At 60.8% G+C, this 26,401-nt stretch overlaps 1 protein-coding gene across 2 annotated transcripts; it reads right to left on the bottom strand.

Annotated features, from left to right (window-relative positions):
• Positions 1-15,228: 15,228 nt before the first annotated feature.
• Positions 15,229-24,552, bottom strand: CDK5RAP3 (CDK5 regulatory subunit associated protein 3). 2 transcript variants are annotated; one of them, XM_084864037.1, is made up of 15 exons: positions 24,449-24,552; positions 24,201-24,246; positions 21,493-21,624; positions 21,062-21,162; positions 20,697-20,745; positions 19,874-20,052; positions 19,547-19,683; positions 19,229-19,373; positions 18,538-18,639; positions 18,084-18,162; positions 17,595-17,683; positions 16,173-16,378; positions 15,678-15,849; positions 15,570-15,592; positions 15,229-15,455 (listed from the first exon to the last, which is right to left on the bottom strand). In XM_084864037.1, exons 1-15 carry the CDS (start codon positions 24,452-24,454, stop codon positions 15,302-15,304), a joined length of 1,620 nt encoding a protein of 539 aa, XP_084720163.1. In that variant the 5' UTR covers positions 24,455-24,552; the 3' UTR covers positions 15,229-15,301. The 2 variants fall into 2 exon arrangements, with proteins under 2 accessions (XP_084720163.1, XP_084720164.1); XM_084864038.1 differs by having other exon boundaries at positions 15,355-15,499; positions 15,537-15,592.
• Positions 24,553-26,401: the final 1,849 nt, after the last annotated feature.

Genomic DNA, 26,401 nt, shown 5'->3' with positions numbered 1-26,401 from the left:
AGCCAAACCGGTTTCGGCTCAAATGATGCTTTGGGATGGGTGCCCTTGACCCGTTCTGTTTTCCCTCCCGCTGTGTGTCCCCGCGGCCCAGCCCTGGGGTGAGGGACAGGGCTCCGGGTCCGGCAGTGTGGGTGCAGGTCCTGCTCAGACCCTCCCTGTGTGAGTCTGGTACGTTCCGTGACCGCTCAGAGCCGTGCTCTCCTCCGTGGAGGGCAGGCCCCGAGGGACCGCCTCCCGGGAGGATGACTTGGCGCGATGTGTGCACAGCACAGCACCTGGTCCACCCTGTGCTCAAGGGGCACCCGCTGCTCCTGGTACTGTTTTCATTATTGTGTCACCTCAGCAGCCTCTCGTCCATCCGCGGGCTTTTCCCAGGCCTCTGCCCCGGGCCTTGCCCTCCCGTGACCTCCTCCCTGCCCAGGCCCCCCTCCCGGCCTGCGCTGCGCACTCCCAGGAGCCGCTGAAGGCCGCTGTGGGGGCAGCCGTCCCCCTCACCGCTCCCAGGGGGTGGCCCCACAGGCAAGGGCTAGTCCCTCCGGGAGGGGCGGGGAGGGGAGGGGAGGGACAATGGGCAGTGCAGGGCCAGCGGGCAGTCAGGCCAGGGTGTAGGTGGAGGTGGGGAGGGGTGGGAGGGGGGAGCCATGACCCCCCCGAAGGCAAGCAAAACGTGCAAGAGAGCTGTAGTCTCCGTGGTCTCCCACGGGGACCCCAGCGTGGAGGGTGTCCTTGGGGAGGGGGGAGGGGCTGCTGCGACGTTGCCTGGACTGGCGTTGCCCAAAGCTCTCCCGGAGGGGGCCCGGGAGCCCCTCCTCCATTCCGGGGGCCGCTCCAGTGCACCCCGACCTCAGGGTGGGCAACGCAGCCAGCCAGCGCCGCTCTGCCCCCTTCGGGAGGCGGGGGGACGGCTCCCCCGGGGCTGATCGCCTCCATTAGGCCCTCAATCTTGCGAGGATAATGCATGGCCCAGGCTGGGCTGGGGGAGGAGGCCGCTGGCAGGGGAGCCGGGAGGCAGGTGCAGGGCCTGAGCAGAGTACCAAGCAGCCTGCCTCGGCAACCTGCAAACCCGCACACCCGCAAACCGGGCCGGGCCGGTAAAGGCAGCAGGGGCGGGGGTCGCCCCCTCTGACGCTCCTCCAGCTCCGCCAGCTCCCTGTGGCCGAACCCCCAGAGCCTGGGGGCTTCTCCTCGGGGTGCCGCCCCTCCCACGGCTGCCGCCCCGTGTGCTGCCAGGGGCGGGGAGCAGGAAGCCGCAGGCCCTGCCCCCCTGACTGAACCAGAACCCTGCTGCCTCTGAGGACCCCAGCCGGACCACAGTGAAAGCAGCCCTGACCGCAGCGGGAGGCTCAGGACGGGAGCGGAGCTGCCCTGGCCTCGTCTGGCCGCCCTTGTCACGTGAAACCAAGCGGGGCTCGCTCCACAGGGCGTGTTGCTGCGAGGTGGCCTGCTCGCTGCTAACTCCGGCCCCTTGGGGGTGTTGCTGCCCGTTCACTCCGGGGGCCACGCCTCAGGCTCCGTGCAGCCCCACCCCGTGCTCTGCCGCCCCCCGGAAAGCCCTTCCTGCCACCGTATGTGTTAGATGGTGAGGCAGCTGGCAGAGCCCCTGCACACCTGTGGGCAAGCCTGCCGCTGCCACCCTGCCCGCCCGGAGGACTGGCACTGCTGTCCCTGAGGGAGCAGAGCCTCCCGGTCAGGGGCAAGTCCAGCTGGAAAGCAGCATCCCTGCCTGCGGGCTCTGTGACCTCGGGCTGTGTGACCTCTGGCTGTGTGACCTCTGGCTGTGTGACCTCGGGCTGTGTGACCTCTGGGTGTGTGACCTCGGGCTGTGTGACCTCTGGGTGTGTGACCTCTGGGTGTGTGACCTCTGGGTGTGTGACCTCGGGCTGTGTGACCTCTGGCTGTGTGACCTCTGGCTGTGTGACCTCTGGGTGTGTGACCTCGGGCTGGGTGACCTCTGGGTGTGTGACCTCTGGGTGTGTGACCTCTGGGTGTGTGACCTCGGGCTGGGTGACCTCTGGGTGTGTGACCTCGGGCTGTGTGACCTCTGGGTGTGTGACCTCTGGGTGTGTGACCTCGGGCTGTGTGACCTCTGGGTGTGTGACCTCGGGCTGTGTGACCTCTGGGTGTGTGACCTCTGGGTGTGTGACCTCGGGCTGTGTGACCTCTGGGTGTGTGACCTCTGGGTGTGTGACCTCGGGCTGTGTGACCTCTGGGTGTGTGACCTCTGGGTGTGTGACCTCGGGCTGTGTGACCTCTGGGTGTGTGACCTCTGGCTGTGTGACCTCTGGGTGTGTGACCTCTGGGTGTGTGACCTCGGGCTGGGTGACCTCTGGGTGTGTGACCTCGGGCTGTGTGACCTCTGGGTGTGTGACCTCGGGCTGTGTGATCTCGGGGTGTGTGACCTCGGGCTGGGTGACCTCTGGCTGTGTGACCTCTGGGTGTGTGACCTCGGGCTGTGTGATCTCGGGCTGGGTGACCTCTGGCTGTGTGACCTCGGGCTGGGTGACCTCTGGCTGTGTGACCTCGGGCTGGGTGACCTCTGGCTGTGTGACCTCGGGCTGGGTGACCTCTGGCTGTGTGACCTCGGGCTGGGTGACCTCTGGCTGTGTGACCTCGGGCTGGGTGACCTCTGGCTGTGTGACCTTGGGCTGGGTGACCTCTGGCTGTGTGACCTCGGGCTGGGTGACCTCGGGCTGTGTGATCTCGGGGTGTGTGACCTCGGGCTGTGTGACCTCGGGCTGGGTGACCTCTGGCTGTGTGACCTCGGGCTGGGTGACCTCTGGCTGTGTGACCTCTGGCTGTGTGACCTCGGGCTGGGTGACCTCTGGGTGTGTGACCTCGGGCTGGGTGACCTCTGGCAGGCAGCTGAATCTCTGGGAGCCTGGGTTTTCTTATCTACTAAATGGGGATTAAGCTGGCATATCTCTTGGTTCTGGGAATTCCTTACAGGAGGAAATTCTAACGTAAAGCATTTAGCACGGTGCCTGGCACGTTGTAAATGCTGGAAGACGGCACAGGGAAAGGCATTCGATAAAGAAATGGGGTCCTAGCAGGTGGGGTGGGGCTGGGTCACAGGCAGTGCTGAAGTGAGTCTGGTGGCCCTCAGTGCTCCCTCCGCCCCACCGCCCAAGGCAGGCGCCCCCTGCCGCCCCCCAGCCTGGCCCAGGCTCCGGCTCCCAGCTCAGCTAGCAGCCCCTCTCCCGCCACCGGGCCCCCTGCCTGCGGAAGCTGGTTCTCCCTTCCTGTCGCACCCGGTGGAAATGTTTGCCACAATGAACCCAAGGCCCATCCTTCACCGCGATCAGACGGAGGGAGGTGCCCGCATCAGGTTAATAACGGCGCCATTAGAACCGGCCGTGCCGCGGGGGTGGCTGGGGGTGTGTATTATTTATTTTCCCTCCAGGAGCAGACGGGGCCGGTTGAATTATCCCGTGGGACGATGCCGGTAATAAGCTGGCAGGTCGGGAGGGCTGTCGGCAGCTCCCGCCCGACCTCTGTGACCTCCCGGCGCCCCTGTGGCCTCTCCGCGCCCCGTGTCACCTGGCCTGGCCCGTACAGGGCCAACGACTCCCTCTGGGCTGCCCGGGCCCCTGGTTCAGAGCTGCTGTCGAGATGGGCAACGTGGGCGCTTTTTCATCAGCCGAGCAAGCGAGAGAGATCGGCCGTGATTGTTTGCCAGGAACCGGAAAGAGCGTGGGACAGAGGGGGCGCTGTGGGGACAGAGGCTTCGCACAGGTGCAGTGAGGACTGTTCTAGAACTCAGGTCCACAGGGGCCCCATAACACAGCGTCGGTAATCACCGTCACTGGAGTTTACAGCGCCCTCCCGGCCACTGCCGTGTGTCCGCCCGTCAGACCTCACAAGAGCCCAGGAGCAGGCCCGGTGGTGCCCATTCTACAGGCGAGGACAGTGAGGCTCTCGGCCGGCAGGGCGTGGGCCTGGGCTTGGTTCCCAGCCGTGTGACTTCCCGGCTGTTCCCAGGAGCTGCCGCTCAGACGGCCTCCCGGGACCTGCCTCCTTCGTGGTTAACTGTCTGAGGTGGGCACGCCCGCCTGCGTGAACGCGATGAGTGCTGAGGCCGCGACCCTTCCTGGCGCCTGTGGTCGCAGCCATGGCACCTCCGGAGCCGGGCTCCGGCCGGGCCCCGTGTTACGTGCGTGGCCTCACTCGTCCCAGTGCCGGGCGGCGGGTGCTGTTACCGTCCCCTCTGCGGGTCAGCAGACCACGGCTCAGAAAGGCAGGCGGAGTTCGACCGGGGCCGACTGCACGCCTGGCTGCCCCGTAAGACAGTTTCTCCCACGTCCCGGCCAGGATTTTTGTGATCCTGCTGCTCCAGGGCCAGGTCTGACCAAGCCCAGTGCTGGGAGTTGACCCCACATCTAAGATACCCAGAGTCCGAGGGTGCGGTCCGAGGCCGGGAGACTCAGCCAGGCGCAGGCCAGGACCGGAAGGCGCAGGGAGTCTTTTAATTTTACATTAAAAGCAGAGGTCCCCTCCCTCTAGCTTCTCCCTCACTCCCCCTCCCCCCACACCCCCACCCCGCCTCAGCTCCCTTCCAATCACATCGGAGCCCCCAGAGGGGGCCTGACCTCTGTCCTCGGGGGAGGTCAGCCGGGGTGACCCCGCCTGTGTGCAGGATCCCACGCGAGAGGCCCAGCTGCAGGCCCCGGAGGCTGGAGGCGCACCGGGAAGGGGGCTCGGGGTCACCGGGGGCGGCCGGCGGAGGGAGGGGCTCCCCGGCCCTTTGTGAGCGACGGGCAGGGGGGGATTAGTTCCACAGGCGGCCCCTGTGTCCCCAGAGAAAGGGCCTATTGTGGAGGACTCCAAACACAGGGCCCAGCCCAGCCCACCGCCCTTTTATCTCCATGGCGATGAGGGAGGACTGGAGGATGGGGAGGGGGCGATGGAGAGAGCAGAAAGGGAGGGAGAGGGCAGAAGGGGTGGCAGCGGAAGATGGAGGGGGGAGGGGACCAGGCAGGAGGGGAGAGCCGTCCCCATCCTCAGTCCGAGTGCCGGTGGGCTCGCTCAGCGTCATGTCGCTCTCCTCGCCTCCTCCCCGCGCTCTGCCTGAGAGTCACACACACTCCCTGGGGCTCCCGGGGCCAAGGAGGGCTGCCCACCCCCCTGCAGCTGGCCCTCTGACCTCAGAGGGCGAGGGGTCTGGCCATCTGGGATTACATTGCAGGATGGCCACATGGAAGGCAGCTGGGGAGCAGCTGCTGGGCCGTGTCCAGCTCCCGGACACACCAAGTGCCCTCAGAGTCATCCACCCGCTGCAGGGCCCCCCCAGGCACCACCCGGTGTCGGCCTATGGCCTCGGTGACGGTGACCCCCTCCCTGTGTCCGGGGAGCGCCTGTGGCTGTCAGGTTCCATCGGGCAGAAACCTGCCTCCCTCTTAGGCAGGCCCCGTTCCGCCCGCGGGGACTGCACAACGGAACAGGGTAGGCCAGTGGTCAGCAAACTCATTAGTCAACAGAGCCAGATCTCAACAGTGCAATGATTGAAGTTTCAATCGCACTGTTCCACTGCCCGCACATGGTATTTTGTGGAAGAGCCACACTCGAGGGGCCAAAGAGCCGCATGTGGCTCTCGAGCCATATTTAATAATATGGCAGTCGGAGAGGATACAAGTCTGACACTTCTTGACATAAAATGTTTTGTGTGTTTTTTTAATTTTTTAAAAATATATTTTATTGATTTTGTACAGAGAGGAAGAGAGAGGGATAGAGAGTTAGAAACATCGATGAGAGAGAGTCATTGATCAGCTGCCTCTTGCACACCCCCCACTGGGGATGTGCCTGCAACCAAGGTACATGCCCTTGACCGGAATCGAACCCGGGACCTTTCAGTCCCCAAGTCGACGCTCTATCCATTGAGCCAAACCGGTTTTGGCTTGACATGAAATGTTTGCAGAAAGTTGCTGAGCAGGTAATGGTGTTGGGAGAAAAAGACAATCCCAGCTCCTGGAACCCCATCGCCCGGGGGGAGAGGAGGACAGACCGAGACGTCAGGACCTGGGTGCTGCTCTGTGGCCACACAAGGTCGTGGGCAGGGCCTTCTGTATCACAGCAAACGAGGCATGTGCTGAGCAACCGCCCCCTGGACAGATGGAGCCCAGAGTCAGAATGTCCTAGTTACTGTGTCCGGCCGCTGCCTCCGTGTCCCTGCTACGAGCTCGAGAAACATCCTCCACCCCAAATAGGACGCTCTTGGGAAGAAGAGGGGGCTGGCTCACAGCAAGCAGCCGGAGGCCCTGTGTTCTCACCGGAGACGTAGAAAGGAAGGGACCTCCCTGGAGAAGTCCCCAAGTGGGAAAACTTGTGATTCCATAACTTGGATAGAAATAAGGAATCAGGGCTGAGGTGTGGGTGTGTGAGTGGGGGCGGCGAGGGGGGTGGAGAGATCCTCCAACCAGCAGGGGTTCCCGCCTGCAATCTGGGGGGCCCTCCTGGCCCCCTCCAAGAGGTGGGTCAGCCCCGGGGCCGCGTGGGGCAGGGAGGATGGAGGAGGGATGGCAGGGAGGATGGAGGAGGGATGGCAGGGAGGATGGAGGAGGGACGGAGAAGAACTCGGGGCCTTCTCTGCTCCCTTGTGCCCGCCGGGGGAGGCCTCGGAGGCAGGCTGCACAGGCAGGCGTTCAGAAGAGGTTCCGTGTGGGTGCGCCAGGCACAGAGCTAAGCTGGTGTAAGGCCGCATCGTATATCCACACACAAACAGCTGTTCCAGGTGCCGGGCCTCGGCAGATGTGGAGACGCCCCGCTCCCCGCGTTGGAGAGAAGAGGGAGATTCGGTGCCGACGCCTCGGCTGTCAGGAAAGGCAGGCGTCCCCGCTGCCGTCGCTCCTGCCCAAATGCTCGCGTCCAGATCGTATTTATGACTGTTTTAAGAAGGAGTGACAGCGCCTTTTAATATCCCTGACAGCCGGGATGTTCTAATAGATGGGAGCGGGGCTGCGGAGTGGAGGGAAGAGCGGGGAGCCGCCGAGCGAGCTGTCAGGCCTGGTTCCGATGACAGACCTGCTGATCGGCTCGATGACAAAATAAAATACGGGCCCGTGTCTCTCCTCGGCCCCGTCAGGTTGACAGACAGTCTGTTGCCGCGGGGTGTCATCTTTCACCTCCTGATCACTCGGGCTTAGGGGACCTGCCTGCAATGGGCGTCCCTACAGGGTTTCCCCCGGACTCGCCTCCCCCACGCACCAGGCCTCCGCTCCAGGCGCTTGGCTGGCCTCCTCCAGGTTTCAAGCCGAACTCTCTGCCTGAGCGCTCTCTCTGCCTCACCTGTTGCTGTTTGGGAGAGGTGCGTACAGGTCCTGGAGCAGCGGTTCTCACCCTGTGGGTCACGGCCCCTGTGAAAGGGGTCGCCTAAGACCATCGGAAAACACAGATGTCTACATTACGATTCATAATCGTAGCAAAATTGCAGTGAGGAAGCAGCAACGAAAATAATTTTACGATTGGGGGTCACCAGGACATGAGGAACTGTATGAAAGGGTTGCGGCATTAGGAAGGTTGAGAACCACTGCCCTCGAGGATCATCTGCTCACACAGATGGAAAAGGCGAGCTGGTGGGAGGGGGGAGGAGGCATTTGCACAACAATGGAAATGTTCTCAAGCCACTGAACTGTACACTCAAAACGGGGTAAACGGTCACTTTATGAATGCCTGGGTCAGACACCTTCACACACACACACACACACACACACACCACACACACACACACCACAGACACACACACCACACACACAGACACACACACGCGCGCACACACACACACCACACACACACCACAGACACACACACCACACACACACAGACACACACACGCGCGCACACACACACACCACACACACACCACACACACAGACACACACACCACACACACACAGACACACACACACACGCGCACACACACACACCACACACACACACCACACACACAGACACACACACACGCGCACACACACACACCACACACACACCACACACACAGACACACACACGCGCACACACACACACACACACCCCACACACACCACACACACACACACCCCCCACACACACACACCACACACACACCACACACACCACACACACACACACACACCACACACACCCCACACACACAGACACACGCGCACGCGCACGCACACACACACCACACACACAGGTGGAGTAAGAAACAAAGAGAGACGTGGAGTGCTAACTTGGGTGTCCACGTCGTAGGCCTGTGACCTGTGGCAAGACCGCTCCCAGGGCCTCCACTCCCATAAACACTCCGCCCCTCACCTCCTACCTCTGGGCCTTCGCCCAACCCTGGGCTTGGGATTGGTGTTTGAGTTGAACAAGTTCCTTTTACACACTCTCCCAGCTCTCGGTCTGGGGCTGAAGCCGCTGTGGCTCCCCCTCAGGAGGCTCTGGCCGGTGAGGTCCACGGGGTTCTCTCATTTTCCTGTTTTTATTTTTTGGTGAAAAGAGAGCGACCGATGGAGGAGCCACTGATCTTGTTATTTCTCAAGTGGCTGAAAGGAAGACCTCCCTCCCCCTGCTGGGGTGAGTGGTGCCGACCTGCCCCCCACATCCGGGGCTCCCCTCCCGCCCACACCACCACCGCTAGGAGGCAGCACTGGGGTGTCTGGGCCCCCGTCTCCAGGGCTGCAGACGACAGACAAGAGCCTCCCCGCTTCTCCCCTCGCCGGCCCCGGGCTCTGCGTTCGAGTCCTCGGCCAGGAGGGAGGGGAGGGCTCGGGTTTAATTTGCCGTTAATCACAGTTGAGAGAAGTAATGAGTGTCTCCCGAAAGCCTGGGTGTTCCTCCGCAGATTAGGCGGCAATTTGCATAGCCCCTTTATTCATCCCACCTTCCCGGCGGCGTGTCCCCTTTATTCATCCCACCTTCCCGGCGGCGTGTCCTTCCCACACCGCCGGGCGCTGGAGGGAGCGGTGACAAATGGCTCTGCCCGCCTGGTGTGGACGGGAGGGAGGGCCGGACGGCCGGGGAGGAGAGGGCAGCTCCCGACAGTAATGGATCGCCGGGGCGGTAAATAGTGCAGAACTTTTTATTAGACGCACAGGAGAAGTTTAAATATTCAGACGGGTTTTCTCTGAAGCCCGGGGAGCGAGAGGAGGCGGCGGCGGGCAGGAGGAGTGAGAGTTTATCCAGGGCCCGTTACTCCGAGAGGCCCTGAGTGAGCCCCCGGGGAGGAAGGGCGCTCGGAGGACAGGGCGCTGTGGTCACCCAGCTCCACAGCCCTGGCCGGCACCCAGCTCCACGGCCCTGACCGGCACCCGGCTCCACAGCCCTGATCGGCACCCAGCTCCACGGCCCTGGCCGGCACCCAGCTCCACAGCCCTGGCGCGGCCGTGACCCCCTCCCGCCGGACCCTGGGACCTGCCGCCTGGGAGCAGCTCCAGGGGCCTGATCCCTCGGGGGCAGAGCAGCTTCTCCAGAGCCCACCCATGGGTGACATTCAGCAGGTGGGGGCTGACCCCAGCTTCAGGCAGCAGACCCGGCTGTGAAGCAATGATCTCTCCAAGAGGATGGAGAGATCGCCCCCCTCGCTCCTCCCTCCTCCCCTCTGGCCCCCGGGAAACGGGAAGAGGAGGGACGAGGCCCGCACCGTACCCAGGGCAGCACTCTGGCTGGGTGGCTGGGAGACAGGCCCTTACACCATCAGTCCAGCTGAAAAGCCTGCTTACACTCAACTTTCTGCCTAAACATCACGTTTTGTGGGCCTATTCTTTTTCATCATGTGTGAGCCATAGGATCATAGGATTATAGAGGTCAGAGTCCCTTCAGAGATCATGAAGACAATTGAAGTTCAGAGACGTTTTTTATTCCAAAGGCGACACGAACATGAGCAAGACCCGGCCCCGGCCCCTCAGCAGCTTGGTTTGGGGGACAGACCGGGGAGGCAGTGAGAGGCAGTCGGGGTGCGGCTGGGGGGGGGGCTCACTCGGCAGGGGGCTGGGAAGGTCCAGGGAGGCATGTTTGGCTCTCTGATCTGGAAGGCTGGGAGGGGCCACGGAGAGGGTGGGGTTTGGGGGACCAGGAGAGGGTGGTGTCTTGGATGGATCCCCAGGCTGGAAGGCAGGGGAAGCCCGAATAGAAAGAGGCAGCCGGCTGCACTGGGAATTGGAGAGCTAAGGGGCAGCCGGAGTTTCTAAGCCGCGGGTGGTTAGGGTGACCAGGCCCGGGGCACGTGGGGAAGGTGGGCTAGAGGGGAGCGAGGGAGAAGGTGGAGAGGGAGGAGGTGTGGGCTGGGATGCTGAGGGGTTTGGTGGGGACGTGTGGGGATGTCTGGGACATACAGAGCCAGGACCCAGCACACGCTTCTAGCCTCAGGCCAGGATAGTCCGGTCCAGCTGCCTCTGGAGCAGCGGGCATGTGAGGCTCACCGTGCCAGCCACTGTCTAGGGGCGCATGCACCACGGCAGCCATCCCCCGGGAAGGAGGCACAGAGAGGGCAGGGCCTCGCCCAGGGTCACTCAGACGGCAAGAAAAGCCAGGATTTGGCCCAGGCTCCCCAGAGCTGGAGAACATGCTAGTCACCACCACCTTTTCTGTCCCCTTCCTAACCCACTGCTGCTGTCAGTCTCCCAGGGGTGCACAGGAGAGGAGGAGAGTAAGTGACAAAAGGTGAAATAAGATAGAGCCCTCGGCGGTCCGGATCTGTCTCCTGCTTCAAGTGTTTGGACGAAACAGACTCAGGGACGCCCCATCTTCCAGCCTCAGACCTCTCTCCAGCCTCTTATCCAGTCACCCCTTCAGAACCACCTCCAGAACCCCTTCCAGAACCACCTTCACAACCACCTTCACAATCACCCCCAGACCCACCTACAGACCCACCTCCAGAACCCCTTCCAGAACCATCCCCAGAACCACCTCCAGATCCACCCCTAGAACCCCCTCCAGATCCACCCCCAGAACCCCCTCCAGAACCACCCCCAGATCCACCTCCAGACCACCCCCAGAACCACCCCCAGAACCCCCTCCAGACCCACCCCCAGAACCCCCTCCAGAACCACCTCCAGAACCCCCTCCAGAACCACCCCCAGAACCTCCTCCAGAACCACCTTCACAACCACCCCCAGACCCACCTCCAGAACCACCCCCAGAACCCCCTCCAGAACCACCTCCAGAACCACCCCCAGAACCACCCCCAGAATTACCCCCAGAACCTCCCCCAGAACCACCTCCAGACCCATCTCCAGAACCACCTCCGAGACCAGCCAAACTCCGGGGTTTTTCTCCCTTAACTCCTGATTGCCGAACAACCATGAGCTCCCACATTCACCGGAATTATTCCACCGAGGAGGGAGCCGCGGTCAACCGCCTGGCCCTCCTTCGTCCGCGGGGCCCACACCTGCCTCTCTCCGGGCTTCTGCTTCCCCGATGACCACGTGGCCCTCGAGGGCGTGGCCGCCTCTCCTGCGAGCTGGTGGAGAAGAAGGTCAAGGGTGCTGAGCGTCCTTTAAAGGACGTGCTGAGCCTCCCCAAGGCGAGTGGGCAAAACTCAGGGCCATGGCAGCCGCCTGGCCCTGGAGAGGACCTGACCCAGGACCTTGGGAGCTGCAGGCCCTGGTTCTGCCCGCACAGACCCTCAGCTCCTGCAGAACCACTTCCGGGTGAGGAGGTGAACCTCATCAAGAAGATGGGCGACACCTGACTCACCCCCAGGCTGCGGCCCCCAGGCTGGTGGGCGAGCAACTTCCAAAGGCTCCCCCTCAGGCACGACCAGGAGCCTGTGGAGCCCAGAGGCTCTGAGGGGCCCCTCGGCATCCCCTGGCGCCTGGCTCTTACCTGAGCCTCGCCCTGAAGCCTCTCCCAGGCTTTGGACCAAGTGAAAAAATAAAGTTTTTGCAGAAAAAAAAGAAAAAAAAGAAAAGAAAGTAAGAAAAAGAGGAGAGATGAAATAAAAATTAGTAACAGGACAGCCATAGCTGGTGTTGCTCAGTGGTTAGAGTGTTGGCCTGCCCACCAAAGGTTTGTCGGTTCGATTCCCAGTTAAGGGTATGTACCTCGATTGTAGGTTTGATCCCTTGGCCCTGGTCAGGGCACGTGTGAGAGGCAATCAATCGATGCAACTTTCTCTCCTCTCTCTCCCCCCACCCCCCGCCCTGCCCCTTTCCCCCCCATCCCTTCTATTCTCTAAAAAATCAATGGGAAAAATGTCCTCAGGTAAGGATTAAAAAAACAACCCAAAAAGTAGTAATAGGACAGGCAGATGTGGATTAAAAGGGCCCAGGGTTTCTGTGTTTCTAGAGGAGAAATTGTAGGCATAATCTTGGGAATGAATGAGGGAAAGGGCGAGAGGGGTGGGGGGCGGGCATACGTGATGGAGAGCAGGATCAGCTCCCGACTGGAGGGCCTGGGACGTGCCTGCCTCTGGTCCTCTGCCGGGCAGTGCCCTGGAGCAGGCGGCTCTTTGGGTCGGTGAGGTTTTCAGTCCGAATCACACAGCTCTTCCGCCCTCACTGGCCATGGGAAACCAGTGCTGCCTGTGCAGCCCACCTCTCCCCTGCGGCGGCCAGAGCCCAGAGGAACAGCTGCTGGCCCTGCACTTAGCCCTCGCCCATGGTCACGCCCAGGCTGAGCGCCCGGGGTCCGCTTCTGCTGACGGAGAGGAGCCTCGCGTGGAGAGGGCGCTGTGCAGGTGGGAGGGCTTCCTCTGAGGGGGGTTGGGTGGGGCTTGGGCAGTGGCCGGAGTGAGCAGGGCGGGTGGGTCTTTACTTCTTGTCGAAGCAGGAAGACAAGGCTTAGCTGAGTGGGGAGAGCCTTACAGCGCTGGAAGGAGGTGGCATAAAAGTTATCCTGGAAAGCAAGGTGCGCCCTGGGCAATAAATCCACATCACCCTAAGGATTCTGAGGGCGCAGTCTGGCCCCCTCCTCCCTCTCTCCCTGCCCTTTTTTTTTTTTAATCCTAAAAACCTGGCTGCTCGGAACTTGTTCTTAGTTAGACAGGGATGAAAGGCCCTCATTACTTCACAAACCAGGAGGAAGAGCTCACGTTTCTTCCAGCGAGAACTCTGTGCCCGGCACAGTTCTGAGCACTCTGCATACATTAACTCGTTTTTAAAAAATATATTTTTATTGATTTCAGAGAAAGAGAAGGAAGGGAGTGGGGGAGAGAGAGAAACATCAATGATGAGAACGAATCATTGATCAGCTGCCTCTTCCACACCCCTACTGGGGATTGAGCATGTGTTGACTGGAATTGAACCCGGGACCCTTTGGTCTGCAGGCCAATCCAGCTAGGGCTACATTAACTCATTGAATGCCACCCCCTGAGGCAATCCTGAGAAAAAGCAGGAACCTAAATGCAGTCAGTGATGTAAGGGAAACCTGGGAGCAGATCTGAGTGATGTGGGAGTGATCAGCCAGGCAGGGTCTTCAGATCAGGAAAGAGGCCCCAGGAAACGAAGCACGTGGCCAAAAGCAAATGGGGCTAAAGCAGTGGTGGGCAAACTGCGGCTCTCGAGCCACAAGCGGCTCTTTGGCCCCTTGAGGGTGGCTCTTCCACAAAATACTACGGCCTGGGCGAGTCTATTTTGAAGAAGTGGCATTAGAAGTAGTTTAAGTTTTAAAAATTTGGCTCTCAAAAGAAATTTCAGTCGTTGTACTGTTGATATTTGGCTCTGTTGACTAATGAGTTTGCCGACCACTGCGCTAAAGGATCTGCAGAACCACCCACGTTACGGGGTTAAAGGCTTTTAAAAGACCATTTACATCAGCCTAGGAGTCGGGTGGGCTGAGAACAGGCCCCTAATCGTACCTTCTACCAAGACACCAAGACCTACTGAGAAACCCTCTTTACCTAAAGCCACTTCCCTTCCCGCACAGATGGCCGCCCTCAGCCTGCACCCTTCTCCCGCGTCCTCAGCGGGCAGAGGCCGGCGAGGCGCCCTCTGCAAGGCCGGGAGGGAGGAGTGTGCAGGCTGAGGGTGGAAGGCCCGAACCCAGCCTGCAGGTCACATGACCCGCAGGGCCTCTCCCTGGAGCTCGGTGCCCAGTGAGCAATGGAGTCTGTGTAACAGCCGGCAATTGGACGAGGGATGTCGGAGTGGGCAAGGGCAGCAGCATGCCGCGGGGAGCCGGTGGCTGCTGCAAGAGGGAGGCCAGAGTGAACAGGTGGGGCGGGAGGAAGCACCATTCGCCTGGAGGGGAGGGCACCAACAGGCGCACACAGCTCCCCCGGCAGACAGCTGCCCAGGCCAAGCGCCCGCACAGCGGCTGAGGCGGGCCGCGGCCCACTCCGGCCCCTTTTCGCCCTTCCATCCCAGGGAGAGTTCTACCTCGACGTTCCACACCAGTTTTTCCCCTTTGCAATTCCTGGACTTGTCTCAGCCCCCAAGACCCCCAGAAGAAGGTGAGCAGGCAGAGATTGGGGGGAAGCGATGGCTGACATTAATTGATAGGAGCAGCTTCCCGCAGTTCATGCTGCCTTATCTCTCTCTCCTTTGGATGGCGTGTGTCCGCGGAGTCCGCGGGGTCGGTGATTAATAGGGGCCATCACTCACTGTCCGGGGCGGCTGAAAGGCAGTGGGGAGGGGGCGGCCCTCCCTAGAACTGAGATAACAAGCAGCAGGAATAATGAGTGGTGTCACTCCACTTTTCATTTTGATGGAAAGTCATTACGGGAGTCAACGCCGGCGACAAAGAGCCATGAATCAACTGCTCTGCTATGAAATTAAAATCGAATTGCCGGCCATCCCCTGCCCCTACCCTTCCTGGGAAGCAGAGACGGGTAGGTGGCTTGGGAGACGGGTGCTGTCTTGGGGTGGGCTCTACCCAATCAGAGCGCGGGCAGTTACGGGCAGGAAGTGAACGGGCAGCTAGTGAAGGTGACAACTCCTGTCTGCACCTTGTTCATCAGCTTTCCTCCCCAAACCGCATTTCCCCTCTTGGGGGTGGGGGGCGGAGAGGGGAGAAAGCTGTGGCTGAAAGGGAACGACAGCTTTGCTGGCTCCAGCAAGGCCACCTGACTGCTTCCCTTGGGCTCTGGCCGAGTGGGGCAGGCTGGGCCTGGCTCCGAAAAAGGGGCCCCCTGACTCAGTGACCCCAGAGCCTCTTGCTGAGCCACCTGCAGCCTCTAATCTGGTCCCTCCCTGCCACCCAGAGGACAGGTCCCTCACCTGGGCCTGCCCAGGAACAGCCCATGGGGATCACGACCCCCATGCAAACAGGTGTGCAGCCTCAGCTCCAGGCCCAGAGAAGCAGAAACTGTCAGGATCCAGCCAGTCTCTTCCTCTTTATTAAGTCCAACTGGGTTAACAGGGAGGCGCCGGGCTGTCAGGCTGACAGGCTACAGGGCCCACAAGACAGCTTCTTGCAGAGTCCAGCGAGTGCCAAGGTCACCATGTGGGTGATGGTTCCCGCACGTGGCTTTCCGTCCTCCAGCAGCCTGGTCTCTCGCTGGGAAAGGCCCTGCCACATCAGCCCTGGCATCCCCCTCCGTCCTGAAGGCCGAGGAGACGAGCAGAAGCGTGAGGGTCACAGAGAGCAGGAGGCGTGAGGAGGTGTGAGGGTGTCACAGAGAGGTCCCCATCAGGTTCACGGGGCGCCCGTTGTACCTCTTGGAAATGTCAGCTTCGATCTGAAAGACAGCGACAGCGATGCCGAGTGGCCTCATTCTGCAGAAACTGGGGGTCCCCCCGGTAGGGTTCCCTTTCCTGTCTTACCAGCTTCTGCAGCTCCTTGGTCTTCTCCAGCAGCAGGTCCAGCTTGGGCTCCAGAGCTGCCTGCTCCCGCAGGGCCTCCTGCTGCTTCTGCACCATCAGCTCCTTCTTCAGCGCCAGCAGCTGGGACTGCTTCAGCTTTTGCTGGAGGAACTCGGTCACTCTGTCCACGTACCTGCGGGCGGTCAGGGCAGGGGTGTAGCAGAGCTTCCCGTTCCACTGCAAAGATGCAGCTCAGGAAACCAACCCCTTAGTTGGCCTCATCCCTCCACCTCTGCTGTAAGGACACCCCCTGGCTCCCCTGTCCTCCCGGTCCTGCACACGTCACACCCCCCATCTTGCCCCAGAGAATGTAGGTGCCCAGGTGGGCAGGCCCAGCCATGGAGGGCAGGCACGAGGTCTAAGGGGTCACGGAGAAGAAGACAGGGGTCAGGACTCTCCAGGTGGAGGAGTCCTGCTCCGATCCCGGCACAGCCCAATGCCCAGGGGGAGCCGGACCTGGGTGAGGCCAGGATCATAAACAGGTGCTGCATTCGGAGATTGGTGAGCCGGCCAATCAGGTCCTGCAGCAGTGACGCCATGGTTTCCATCTTCGCCTTGGTCTGGCCCTGCAGGATGGCTGGGGCCAGCTGGAACTGGCTCACAGACAGGATGTCGGCCTCCTCGCTCATCTCCACTGCTCTCTGGGACAGGAAGATCTCGAGCTGAGGACGAAGAGGATTTGGTTCAAACCAAGAAGAGAATCTGAGGCTAAGCCCTCAGCCGGCCCCAAATGAAGAATGAGACGAAAGGGGGAGGCTCTGGGTGCGGAGGGCTTCCTTCCTCTGAATGGTTTTATTGCCAGAAACACACCAACTCTAACGGGGGAGCCTGGGGCAGCCTCTGCTTCCCTCTGCTGTCACCATTCCCGCCGCAGGCCCTGTCCAGGCCTGGACCCGCTTCCTCCCCGCTGCCATCAGATAACAGAACGCACAGATTCAGAGGGCCCTCTCAGCCCGGGGAAGGTGTTTTCTCTCGGGGAGGAATGAGACTCAGGGGGAGGAATCCCTGGAATAGGAAGGACTGGAAGACTCTGAGAACAGCCCACATCTGTCCCTCTCACTCAACCCCGGAAGCTGACCCCCTCTATCCTCCTCTCATGGAGGCCAGGAGGGGCCTCTGGAGGGAAAGAGGGTAACTGCTGAGGACAATGATCTTCACAAAGCCTCTCAGCCGCAGGGCCCTGGGAGGGAACAGACCCAGCGAGGAACGCGGGCAGCCCCCAGGCCCACAAGAAGGACTGAGAACACGGGCTCCTGACCCTGGGCTGCTTGTACCTTCGCCCTGGGGCAGTACTGACACACAAATTCTCATGTGGCTCCGAGCCTCTAACAGCGTCTCAGTCACTCACAGGAAAAGCCCAAGTCCAGATGCGTCACCTCTGATGGCCTTTCCGTCCACCCCCAGCTCTGCCAGGCCGGCCTCCCTGCATCACATGTGCAAGGCGTGCGCCCTCTGCCTGGAGCTTTGGGCCCGGCCTCTGCATGGCTCTCCGCACCCCTCAGATCCTGGCTAACGGGTCACCTCACCACGAGGCCTTCCCTGGCCACCGGAGCTAAAGCCCAGCAGCCCACCGCATCCTTTTCCTCCGGCTCTTCCATTAACACCTGACGTACCACATCTCTTACTTCACTCATCTTGTTTCCTGTCTGCATCCCCACTGGACCTAAGCTCCAGGGGGCCAAGGACTTGGCTGCTTTATTCCCCGCTCACTCTCGGCACCTTAGGCAGCGCAGGGGCCGAGAAAGCGCAGGGTAAATCCTTGCTGAATGGACGGGGCATCTCTGGGGTCCTTCACAGAAACAGGACGGGCGGGCCGGTGTCTGGAGCAAGGCCCCCAATGCGCGCCGGCTCCCACCCTCTCGCCCAGGACGACGGTACCTCCATGAGCTCGTCAATGAACTGATTCCGGGTCTCGGGGTATTCGAGGAGTGTCAGGGCATCGGAGCCCCTGGCAACACCTTCCGGAGCTGCCGGGAGAGACGGAGAGGTGAGGAGCTGAGGACCGGAGGAGCCCTCCCCCGAGGGAGCCGCTCCGGTGGGTTAATGTGGACATGGACTCACGGAACTAAAGCACTTCCTGTTCCAACCCCGGGGGGAAGGTTACCCATGCGGGCGGGCGTCTCAGCCCCAGTCAGTGAGGACCACAGCCCTGGGTCTGAGGAGGGAGGCCAGCCCTCTGGGCGCAGGGGGTGAAGTCTCGGCCTGCACTGCCCTCTAGTGGCTCACATCGCTGCTACAGCCTCTCAGCGGGTGGGGAGGGTCAGTTCGGACTCAGAGCCTATGGCCCCCGGGAGACCCCTGGCCGGAATGGCCGGCCCCCATCCTCTCTAAAGCCTTGAGGGCTTCGGGCAGGGGCGGTGCACTCACCCTCGGTGCCAGCCTCCACCACGGTGATCTGCAGAGCGGCAGCATCGTCTCCCCAGTCTATCCCATCAGCCCCCGCTTCCTGGGTGGAAAGCCGAGGACCCCAGGAATGTTGGCAGAATTCTCCCAGCAAAGGAAGCCCTCCCCAAGGGCGACAACTGCCCATCTCAACTGCAGGAAGGACAGGCAGGCCCACGGTGTGTGGCAGAGACGCCAGTGCGAGGCCATGCGCGTGGCCACCCTCCCCCGCTTTGTAGAGTTACCACCGGCTGACAACCCCCACCTCGCCCCGAACACCAGGAGAGGTCACGTGGCCGAGATGTCCCTTTGGAAGCTGCCTCCCCTGGACCACACCTGGTCTGAGCTACGAGCTTCCAATGGTGCCTTCGAAGGCACAGACCAGACGTTCCTCCTCACTGAAGCAGTCCTCAGAGACGCACCGAGGGGGCAGCCTCACCTTGGAGTCTGATTCCAGGGAGATGCCCCAGTCAATGCCAGCGGGCTGGGCAGGGTCTGTCCCCTCAGCGGCCACCTCCACCCCGAAGTCGCCCCAGTCGATCTGGAAGGAGACAGAGGGTTAGCTCGCAGAAGGCGGGGTGATAGGGAGGGACCTGCCTTCCCAGGGCCTCGGCCGCCTCAGTGGGATGTGCAAGTCACTGTCTAAATGCAGTGGCCTCCGAGCTCCCCAGGGAGAGCCCATCTCGGAGCTGATGGGACTGCCGGTTCCCAGTTCAGAGCCAAGCAGCTTGCTGAGGTTCTCTAGTCTGACCTCAGGAAGGCCAGAAAGCCCGCCGGCGTGGCTCAGAGGCTGAGCATCGGCCTCTGAACCAGGAGGTCACGGTTCGATTCCCCATCAGGGCATGTGCCTGGCTTGAGGGCTCCATCCCTGGTGGGAGATTGCAGGAGGCAGCTGATCGATGATTCTCTCATCATTGATGTTTCTATCTCTCTCCCTTTCCCTTCTTCTCTGAAATCAATAAAAATGCATTTTAAAAAAAAGTGGCCTGAGAAATAGAGGCGTGGGGCCCCTGGTCCCTTCCACCGAAGCCTCTCACACAAACCCCCTCACCCTCTGGGACTCTGCTCCAGGCTGAGGTCGGGGCTGTGTGCGGGGCGGGTGGGGAGCAGCCCCCCTGGGCCTGTCTTACCGCGTCCTCTTCCACCGGCTCGGGCGGCTCCTCCAGGTGCGGCCGCTCCACCGCGGCGGGCTCGGTCCCCGTCCGCCACTCGTACACCGTGGCGTTGCCCCGCCTCTGCACGAACCGCAGCATCGGCAGCACCTCCTCTCCGGGGCTGCAACGGCACGCAACCGAGGCTCCGGCCCCCGCCCACGCCGCCAGCAGGGCCCCGGCCCGGGCCGTGAGGTCCGACGGGCAGAGCTCCCCGCTCGAGTGCCCCGTGGGGAAATGGGAGTGGAGAGGAGAGGACAGCCGGGGGAACCGGCACACTGCCCCCGCTGTCCTTACCTTTCACACACGAAGCCCACGCAGGCCTGGTACAAGTCGATGGCCTCCCCGAGGGCCTGGGCCCCCGCCCCGATCTCGGCCAGCTGGCTGGGCAGCTCCTTCACCAGGGCCAGCAGCTCCCTCCGCACATTGTCTCCCTGGGGGGGGGGGGAGGAGGAGGCTGAGGCGGAGCGCCGGGAAGGGGCCGCGGACTGAAGGAAGCATGGAGGACCAGGCGGGGGAGAGCTGGCCCCGAAGGGCACAGGCCGGCCGCGGGGAGCCTTCCCCAGAGGCAGCGTGTGGACACACACACACACACACACACACACCCGCACCCCGCGCGCTCACCGTGATGCCGTACTGCTTGCACGAGTGGTAGAACTGCTCCCGCATCTCGGCGGCCCCGCCCTGGCCCTCCTCCTCCTTGCGGCTGTACTCCTGCTGCAGCTGCTGGCACTTGGCGATCTGCTTCTTCAGCGAGGGGATCTCGTAGGTGACGTTCCGGACGAGGAGGCTGGAGAGCTCCACTGAGAAGGGCCAGGACGTCGGCCTCAGGCACCGGCCCGGAGGCCGGCACGCCCCAGGACACGCACACGGGTACCCTCACTGGCGGGGAGAGATGGGGGGGCTCCCAGCTCCTCCCTTCCTTGCTGAGGAACCTAAGACGGCCATTACACTCTCTAACCCAGTCCTCGCTGTGCCACAGGACGGCAGTGTTGGCCGTGAGGACTAAAAGAGGGATCCACGTAAACACCAAGCCCGATTCCTGGATTTAGGTATTTAGTAGGTGCTTGGTGAATACTAGCTATTATAATTATTATTATTTATACTACCTGAAAACACACCCAAACTACAATCAGCCCTTCCATTACTCTCTCAGGAACCTGATATGGCCCCAGGGTAATCCCTGCACCTTCTGCTACTATAGACGGGGGTGCGGAGGGAACGGGCCCCACACTCCACCTTACCAGACCCCAGAGGGGAGAACTCCCCCACACCTGCTGGGTCGGGCCTGGCGTTTGCCTGTTACCCACCTCCCAGCACTGGAAGTTACCCCTCCCCGGCCCCGGCCAACGCCCACGGCCCAGCCTCTCCCTCCACGTCTGTGTCTCCTGGAAGCTCAGTGACCGGTGGGAGTGGGAGACCGGAGGCCCAGGCTGGCCCTCCTCACCCAGGTAGCTGTTGTCCTTCTCATACAGGGCCACGATCTCCTGCCAGTCCTGGGGAGAACAGGAACAGGAAGTGAGCCAGGACGGCACTCGGCAGTCACATCCCAGCGCCAGCCCGGAGTGAGACCAGCTCCCCCGGTCTTCACATCACATCACACAACGCCCTGTCCTCTTCTGTAGCACCGGCTGGACCACCCGCTTGATTTTAAGAGAGTGGCACCAACGAGCAAGCCCCAGAGGAGCTACTTTCAGCATACACCATGGGGACGGAGAGAAAGTTCCAGAAACGTTCCATGGAGGCTCTCCACCGGATCCTCGGAGAGACCGGAGAGGCTCTGACCCCATTACGACCCTCGCCCACACTTGCCTTCATTCGCTGGGAAGAGTACCGGCCGAAAATGTTTTTTGTGGAAGCTTCGGTGCCTTTGAGAAGGTCCACGATTCGTAGGCAGTGGAAGTAGTGGATGTCTGGAAAGCAAGGAACAGCAAAGGCGCTGAGAATCCCAGTACCTTCCCCAGCTACTCCAGCCAATCGCCGACTCCCATGCCCGTGAGGGAAGTAAGCACAGCTCTCCCATCATGCACAGCTCTCCCATCATGCGCAGCTCTCCCATCATGCGCAGCTCTCCCATCATGCGCAGCTCTCCCATCATGCGCAGCTCTCCCATCATGCGCAGCTCCCGCCTTCATCACTGTGTGATGAAGAAATGAGCATCTACCCCCCGGACAGATCCTTCTCTGGGGACCCGCTGTGGCTGACCGCGGGGAGGGCTCCGGGCACGTGGCCCACGCACTCACAGGAGCCGGAGAGCAGCTGGGCGATCTCTTGGCTCTCCGGCATGTCCTGGATGGCGGCATTGATCTTCTCCCGGATGGTCATCACCAGGCTCTGCCACTTCAGGTTGCAATGCCTCCTGTCCACCAGCCAGTCTACGTGAGAAACACCCAGTCACAGCGATCCCATTCGTCCGGCCAGCCACGCCACGACAGTGGCTGAACGCTGTGCTCACACCGGGGAAGGTGTGGGGGTCACGGGGAGATGGGAAAGAAGCCCAAAGGGATGCTGGCGGGGGCTAACCAGGCTCGGGCAGCCTGACTCCCCAGAGCAGTCGCCTCCCCGCAGGGAGAAAGAAAAGCTTTACGTTGGTCCTGACATCAAAGCGCCACTTCTGACCGCTCTAAAGTCTCCATAATGTTTCTGCTTCCAGGGCTAATTACACCTTTCCTGACAGAGGATGAGGTTCCACTTCCACTTCCTCGGGGCTGGATTAACCGTGACAATGAGAAACACAAAGGGTTATGCCAAGTACCGGGGGAATGAACAACTGCAAAGCCCCTAATCCCCGTAGCGCCCCGAAGACGGCACCACACGGGTCTGCTCTTACAGGGAAGTCCCGCCTCGGACACGTGACTGCACGTGACTGACCTGGCGCCTGGGCCTGGGCCTATGCTTTCAGGACAAGAGGGTCGGGGCAGCTGAGAGCCATGCGTGTTCCGTCAGCAGGAGAGAGCTAAGGGCTAGGCGTTGTGGTTCAGGCGGTTCCCGCCTTCTATTTATCAACTTCCCCGGGCGAGTCTCTCAACCTCCGTGCCTCGGTTTCCCCACATGCAGAATGGGGATAATAAGGTACTGAGTATAAGGGGAAATGTAGGGAAAGCATTGAACACTGTGCCTGTTACCTGGCAAGGACTCCGTAAACCCTCCTGATCTCCCCTTGTACAACGCCACGTGCCTGAAAACCTGGTACAGAGCGGACCCTCCGTGAATGACTGAGGGCCTGCTCCATACCCTCGTGACCGAGGACAAGTTCACACACTGAGGCTGCACATGGGCTGGAGAGCTGGGACAGATCTGAAATGAAGCCAAGGAAGTGGCCACTGCACAGGACTGACTGGCCCACAGCGGTCAATTCAGAACCTGCCCTGGCTAATAATAATAATAATAATAATCATCATCGGTCCAACATGGGGGCCCCACAGTAGTGATCATTCTACTCCCTCTGCTGTATTCCTTTAAAATGTTCAGAAAGAAGCCGAAACCGGTTTGGCTCAGTGGATAGAGCGTCGGCTTGGGGACTGAGGGGTCCCGGGTTCGATTCCGGTCAAGGGCATGTACCTTGGTTGCGGGCATATCCCCAGTGGGGGATGTGCAAGAGGCAGCTGGTCGATGACTCTCTCTCATTGATGTTTCTAACTCTGTATCTCTCTCCCTTCCTCTCTGTACAAAATCAATAAAATATATTTTAAAAATAAAAATAAAAAAAATAAAATGTTCAGAAAGAAAACCTCTGTGGATGTCATCGAACCAGAAGCAAACAGACATCCTAACGAAAGATACGGCATCACACCCATTAATCCAGGAAGGAGTTAAAGACCCAGCCGCTGTGCGGTGCCCTGGAGGGGCCGGGAGAAAGGGGTTCTTCCCTCGCCCTGAACTGGGAAGCGGCTCTGTGGACAGATTCAGACCTCAGGGAGATGGCCCTGCCACTAACAGGCCTTTATTGCCAACTGGGTCTCTGTCCCCCTTCTTCCCAAACTCAGGGGAGATGGGAGCTTTTAAAAAGGAGAGGGAGCCCCGGCCGGTGGCCGGCATGGCTTGGTGGTGGAACGTCGACCTGGGAGCCGAGATGTCGCTGTTCGGTTCCCACCAGGGTGATGGGCGCAATCCCCAGTGTGGGGCGTGCAGGAGACAGCGGGTCAGTGATTCCCTCTTATCACTGATGCTTCTCTCTCTCTCTCCCTTCCTCTCTGAAATCAATCCTATCCTCCTCCTCCTCCTCCTCCTCCTCCTATACAATAAAAGGGTAATATGGAAATGTTCTGAACTACCGGTCACTATGACATGCACTGACCAGCAGGGGGCAGACGCTCAACACAGGAGCTGCCCCACAGTGTGTTCCCACAGCCGGAGGCCGCTCAGACACAAAGTGGGCTGAGGTCCAGGCCGGCGGCCAGCCTGCCCAGTGGCCAGCCTCTGTGGCAGTCAGACTGTGGCTTAGGGAGAGGCCTAAGCTGTCAGTTGGACATTCCCTGAGAGCACAGGGACTGTAACCCCCTCTCCCCCCAGTGCACGAATGTCATGCACTGGGCCTCTAGTAAAAATATGTTTATAAATAAATAGATGGCTGAGACCGGTTTGGGCTCAGTGAATAGAGTGTACGTCTGCAGACTGAAAGGTCCCAGGTTCGATTCCTGTCAAGGGCATGTACATGTCCCATTTCAGACCTGCCACTGCGTTAGGCCCTCTCAGGTGAGCCATCCCCTCCCCGGTGAAGGATGTGACCGGCCGCAGAGGTTCTAATGTTAAAGCAGAAAACCGGATCCAGTGCAGACCAGGGTGGCCCCTCCCGCTCCGGTTAGCGAGGCCGTAGCTCCCAGCTGCTGGCGACAGGGGCAGGGGCCGGGGACAGGAGACAGGGGCAGGGGACCGGGGGCAGGGGCCGGGGCCGGGAGCCGGGGACCCGGCCGGGCTCCCCAGACTCCTGGCTGCGGGGACGCCGTCCTACCGAGCAGCTTGCTGGTCTGGATGTCGATGGGCACGTGCTGGTGGTCCTGGCGGGAAACAGACAAATAGCGGTGTGAGCGGGGCGGGCGGGCCACTCGCGCTCATGTCACGGGCGCCCGCGGGGCCGGGACGAGGGGAGGGGAGGGCCCGCCGGGAGGGTGGCCGGGGAAGGGATTAGGGACGGACCGGCCGAACTCAGGGGTCCTGGGAGAGCCCCCGCCCCCGGCCCCTCGGCTCCCGCTCCCCCACCTGCATCTCTCCTCCTCTCGTGCTTCCGGCGCCGGCCAGCAGCCCCGCCTCCCGCCTCCTGCGCCGAGCGGCGCTGCTGCAGCTCAGGCCCCAGCCCGCCTCCGCGCCACGTCGCCGCTCTCCTCAGAGCCAATCGGGCGCTCGCTCCACCCCTGGCCGCAAGCCCCACCCACCCCCGGGCTCCGAATGGCTGAGCCCAGGAGGGGCGGGAGAACGGGAGGCAGCCAATGGGCGCCGGGGAGGGGCGGGGCGCCAGGAAGAGCTGCCGTGGCGGCACGATCGCGGCAGGGGGCGCCCGAGAGCTGGGCGCAGCCACGTGGAACCCGCTGAGCGCAGATTAACGCGTCTGCACCTGAGGATTTCTCATAGTTTGTAACTTGTTCTAGCACTTGTTACACTTGGCCTTCCCATTCAGTTTACCTAATGTGTTGAGCACCTGCAACGTGCTCGTTAGGACAGGGAAGGGGAGGAAAGAGGGCCGAGGGAGGCATCCCAAGCACAAAATGCCTAAACTGCCCTAGCTGGTTTGGCTCAGTGGATAGAGCGTTGGTCTGCAGACTGAAGGGTCCCAGGTTCAATTCTGGCCAAGGGCACATGCCTGGGTTGTGAGCTTGATACCCAGTAGGGGGTGTGCAGAAGGCAGCCGATCAATGATTCTCTCTCATCATTGATGTTTCTATCTCTCTATCCCTCTCCCTCTCTGAAATCAATAAAGAAATGTTTTGTTTTTTTTAATGCCTAAACTGAGTCTTAAAGGAAGAGCTGCAGAGAGAGGGGTGATGTGTGGAGGGGTGTTTCTGGTGGAGGAGACTCTACAGACAAAGCTTGGAGGCCACCAGACGCAAGAAGGGTGCAGGGAACCGGCAATATAACGTGTGGGGTCCAGTGTAAATGAAAATTCGGGGCCCCTGCTCTGGCCTGTGTGACTGGGTTGGGCGTCCTCCGATGCAAGGAAAGGTTGCTGGTTTGATTCGGTGAAGGGCACATGCCCAGGTTGCAGGCTCGATCCCCAGTAGGGGGCGTGCACGAGGCAGCTGATCGGTGTTAGGCTCTCACATCAATCTTTCTCTCTTCCTCTCCCTTCCTCTCTCTCTAAAAATAAAATTTTTTAAAGATATATATTTTTAAAAGTGCAGGGCCCTTGCTAAAAAATATGAAGGATTTAAAAAAATATGAAGGATTTCAAGAGGGCACTGCATAGGTCTCACACTCAGGAAGCTGGTCCTACAAGCAGGCCAGCCTCTGTGCAGTAAAAGGCATGGACTGGCCAGAGAAGAGGCTGTAAAGGTTGGATGGTCATATCATAGGGAGTCTCATTAAAGAACTTGGGCCCTGGCTGGTGAGATCAGTGGTTAGAGCAGTGGCCCCTCTCACTGAAGGGTTACAGGTTCAATTCCCAGTCAGGGGCATGTCCCCGGGTTGCAAGTTCACCCCCAGCCCCTATCAAGGTGTGTGTGGGAGTCAACCAATCGATGTGTCTCCCTCACATTGATGTTTCTCTCTTCCCCTCCCTCCCCTCCACTCGTTCTAAAAATCGATGGAAAAAATATCCTCAAGTGAGGATTTAAAAAAAATTAAGAAGATCTTGGCCTTCACCCCTGCAGAGAGGAACCACTGGAGGGTTTTAAGGGTTTGAGGCAGGGAGGGACCTGTACTGATTGGCTGCAAAGAGGATGGATTCGTGGGACATAAGAACGGGGGCACGGGAGATAAGACAGCCAGGAGGTTATGAGGCAGAAGTTCGGGCCGGCCTGGGAGAGAGGCATGGGCGCTGTGGGAGGGCTGGGTTTCAGAATGCTTTGGCGGAAAATGAGCAGGACTTGGCCAGTGATTGGCTGTGTGTGTGTGTGGGGGGAGGGGGGTGGACCTGCAAGGATGACACCTGAATGGAGGAGCCACCCCCTGAGACAGGGATGAGGATGCTGAGCTGGGAGGTGGGGGGGTTGACTCTCG

The sequence above is a fragment of the Pipistrellus hanaki genome (genome assembly GCF_964339955.1).
Source record: "Pipistrellus hanaki genome assembly, chromosome: 16".
Lineage (NCBI taxonomy): Eukaryota > Metazoa > Chordata > Mammalia > Chiroptera > Vespertilionidae > Pipistrellus > Pipistrellus hanaki.
The sequence above is the reverse complement of the archived record's forward strand: the minus strand, read 5'-3'. Positions and strand labels throughout refer to the sequence as shown.

Coding starts and splice junctions, on each gene's coding strand:
- CDK5RAP3 (XM_084864037.1), bottom strand. Junction 18,640..19,228: donor AGCCGGTGGAAGAGGACGCG/GTAAGACAGGCC, acceptor GTCTCCTTCCAG/ATCGACTGGGGCGACTTCGG. Junction 17,684..18,083: donor GGTGGAGGCTGGCACCGAGG/GTGAGTGCACCG, acceptor CTCTCCCGGCAG/CTCCGGAAGGTGTTGCCAGG.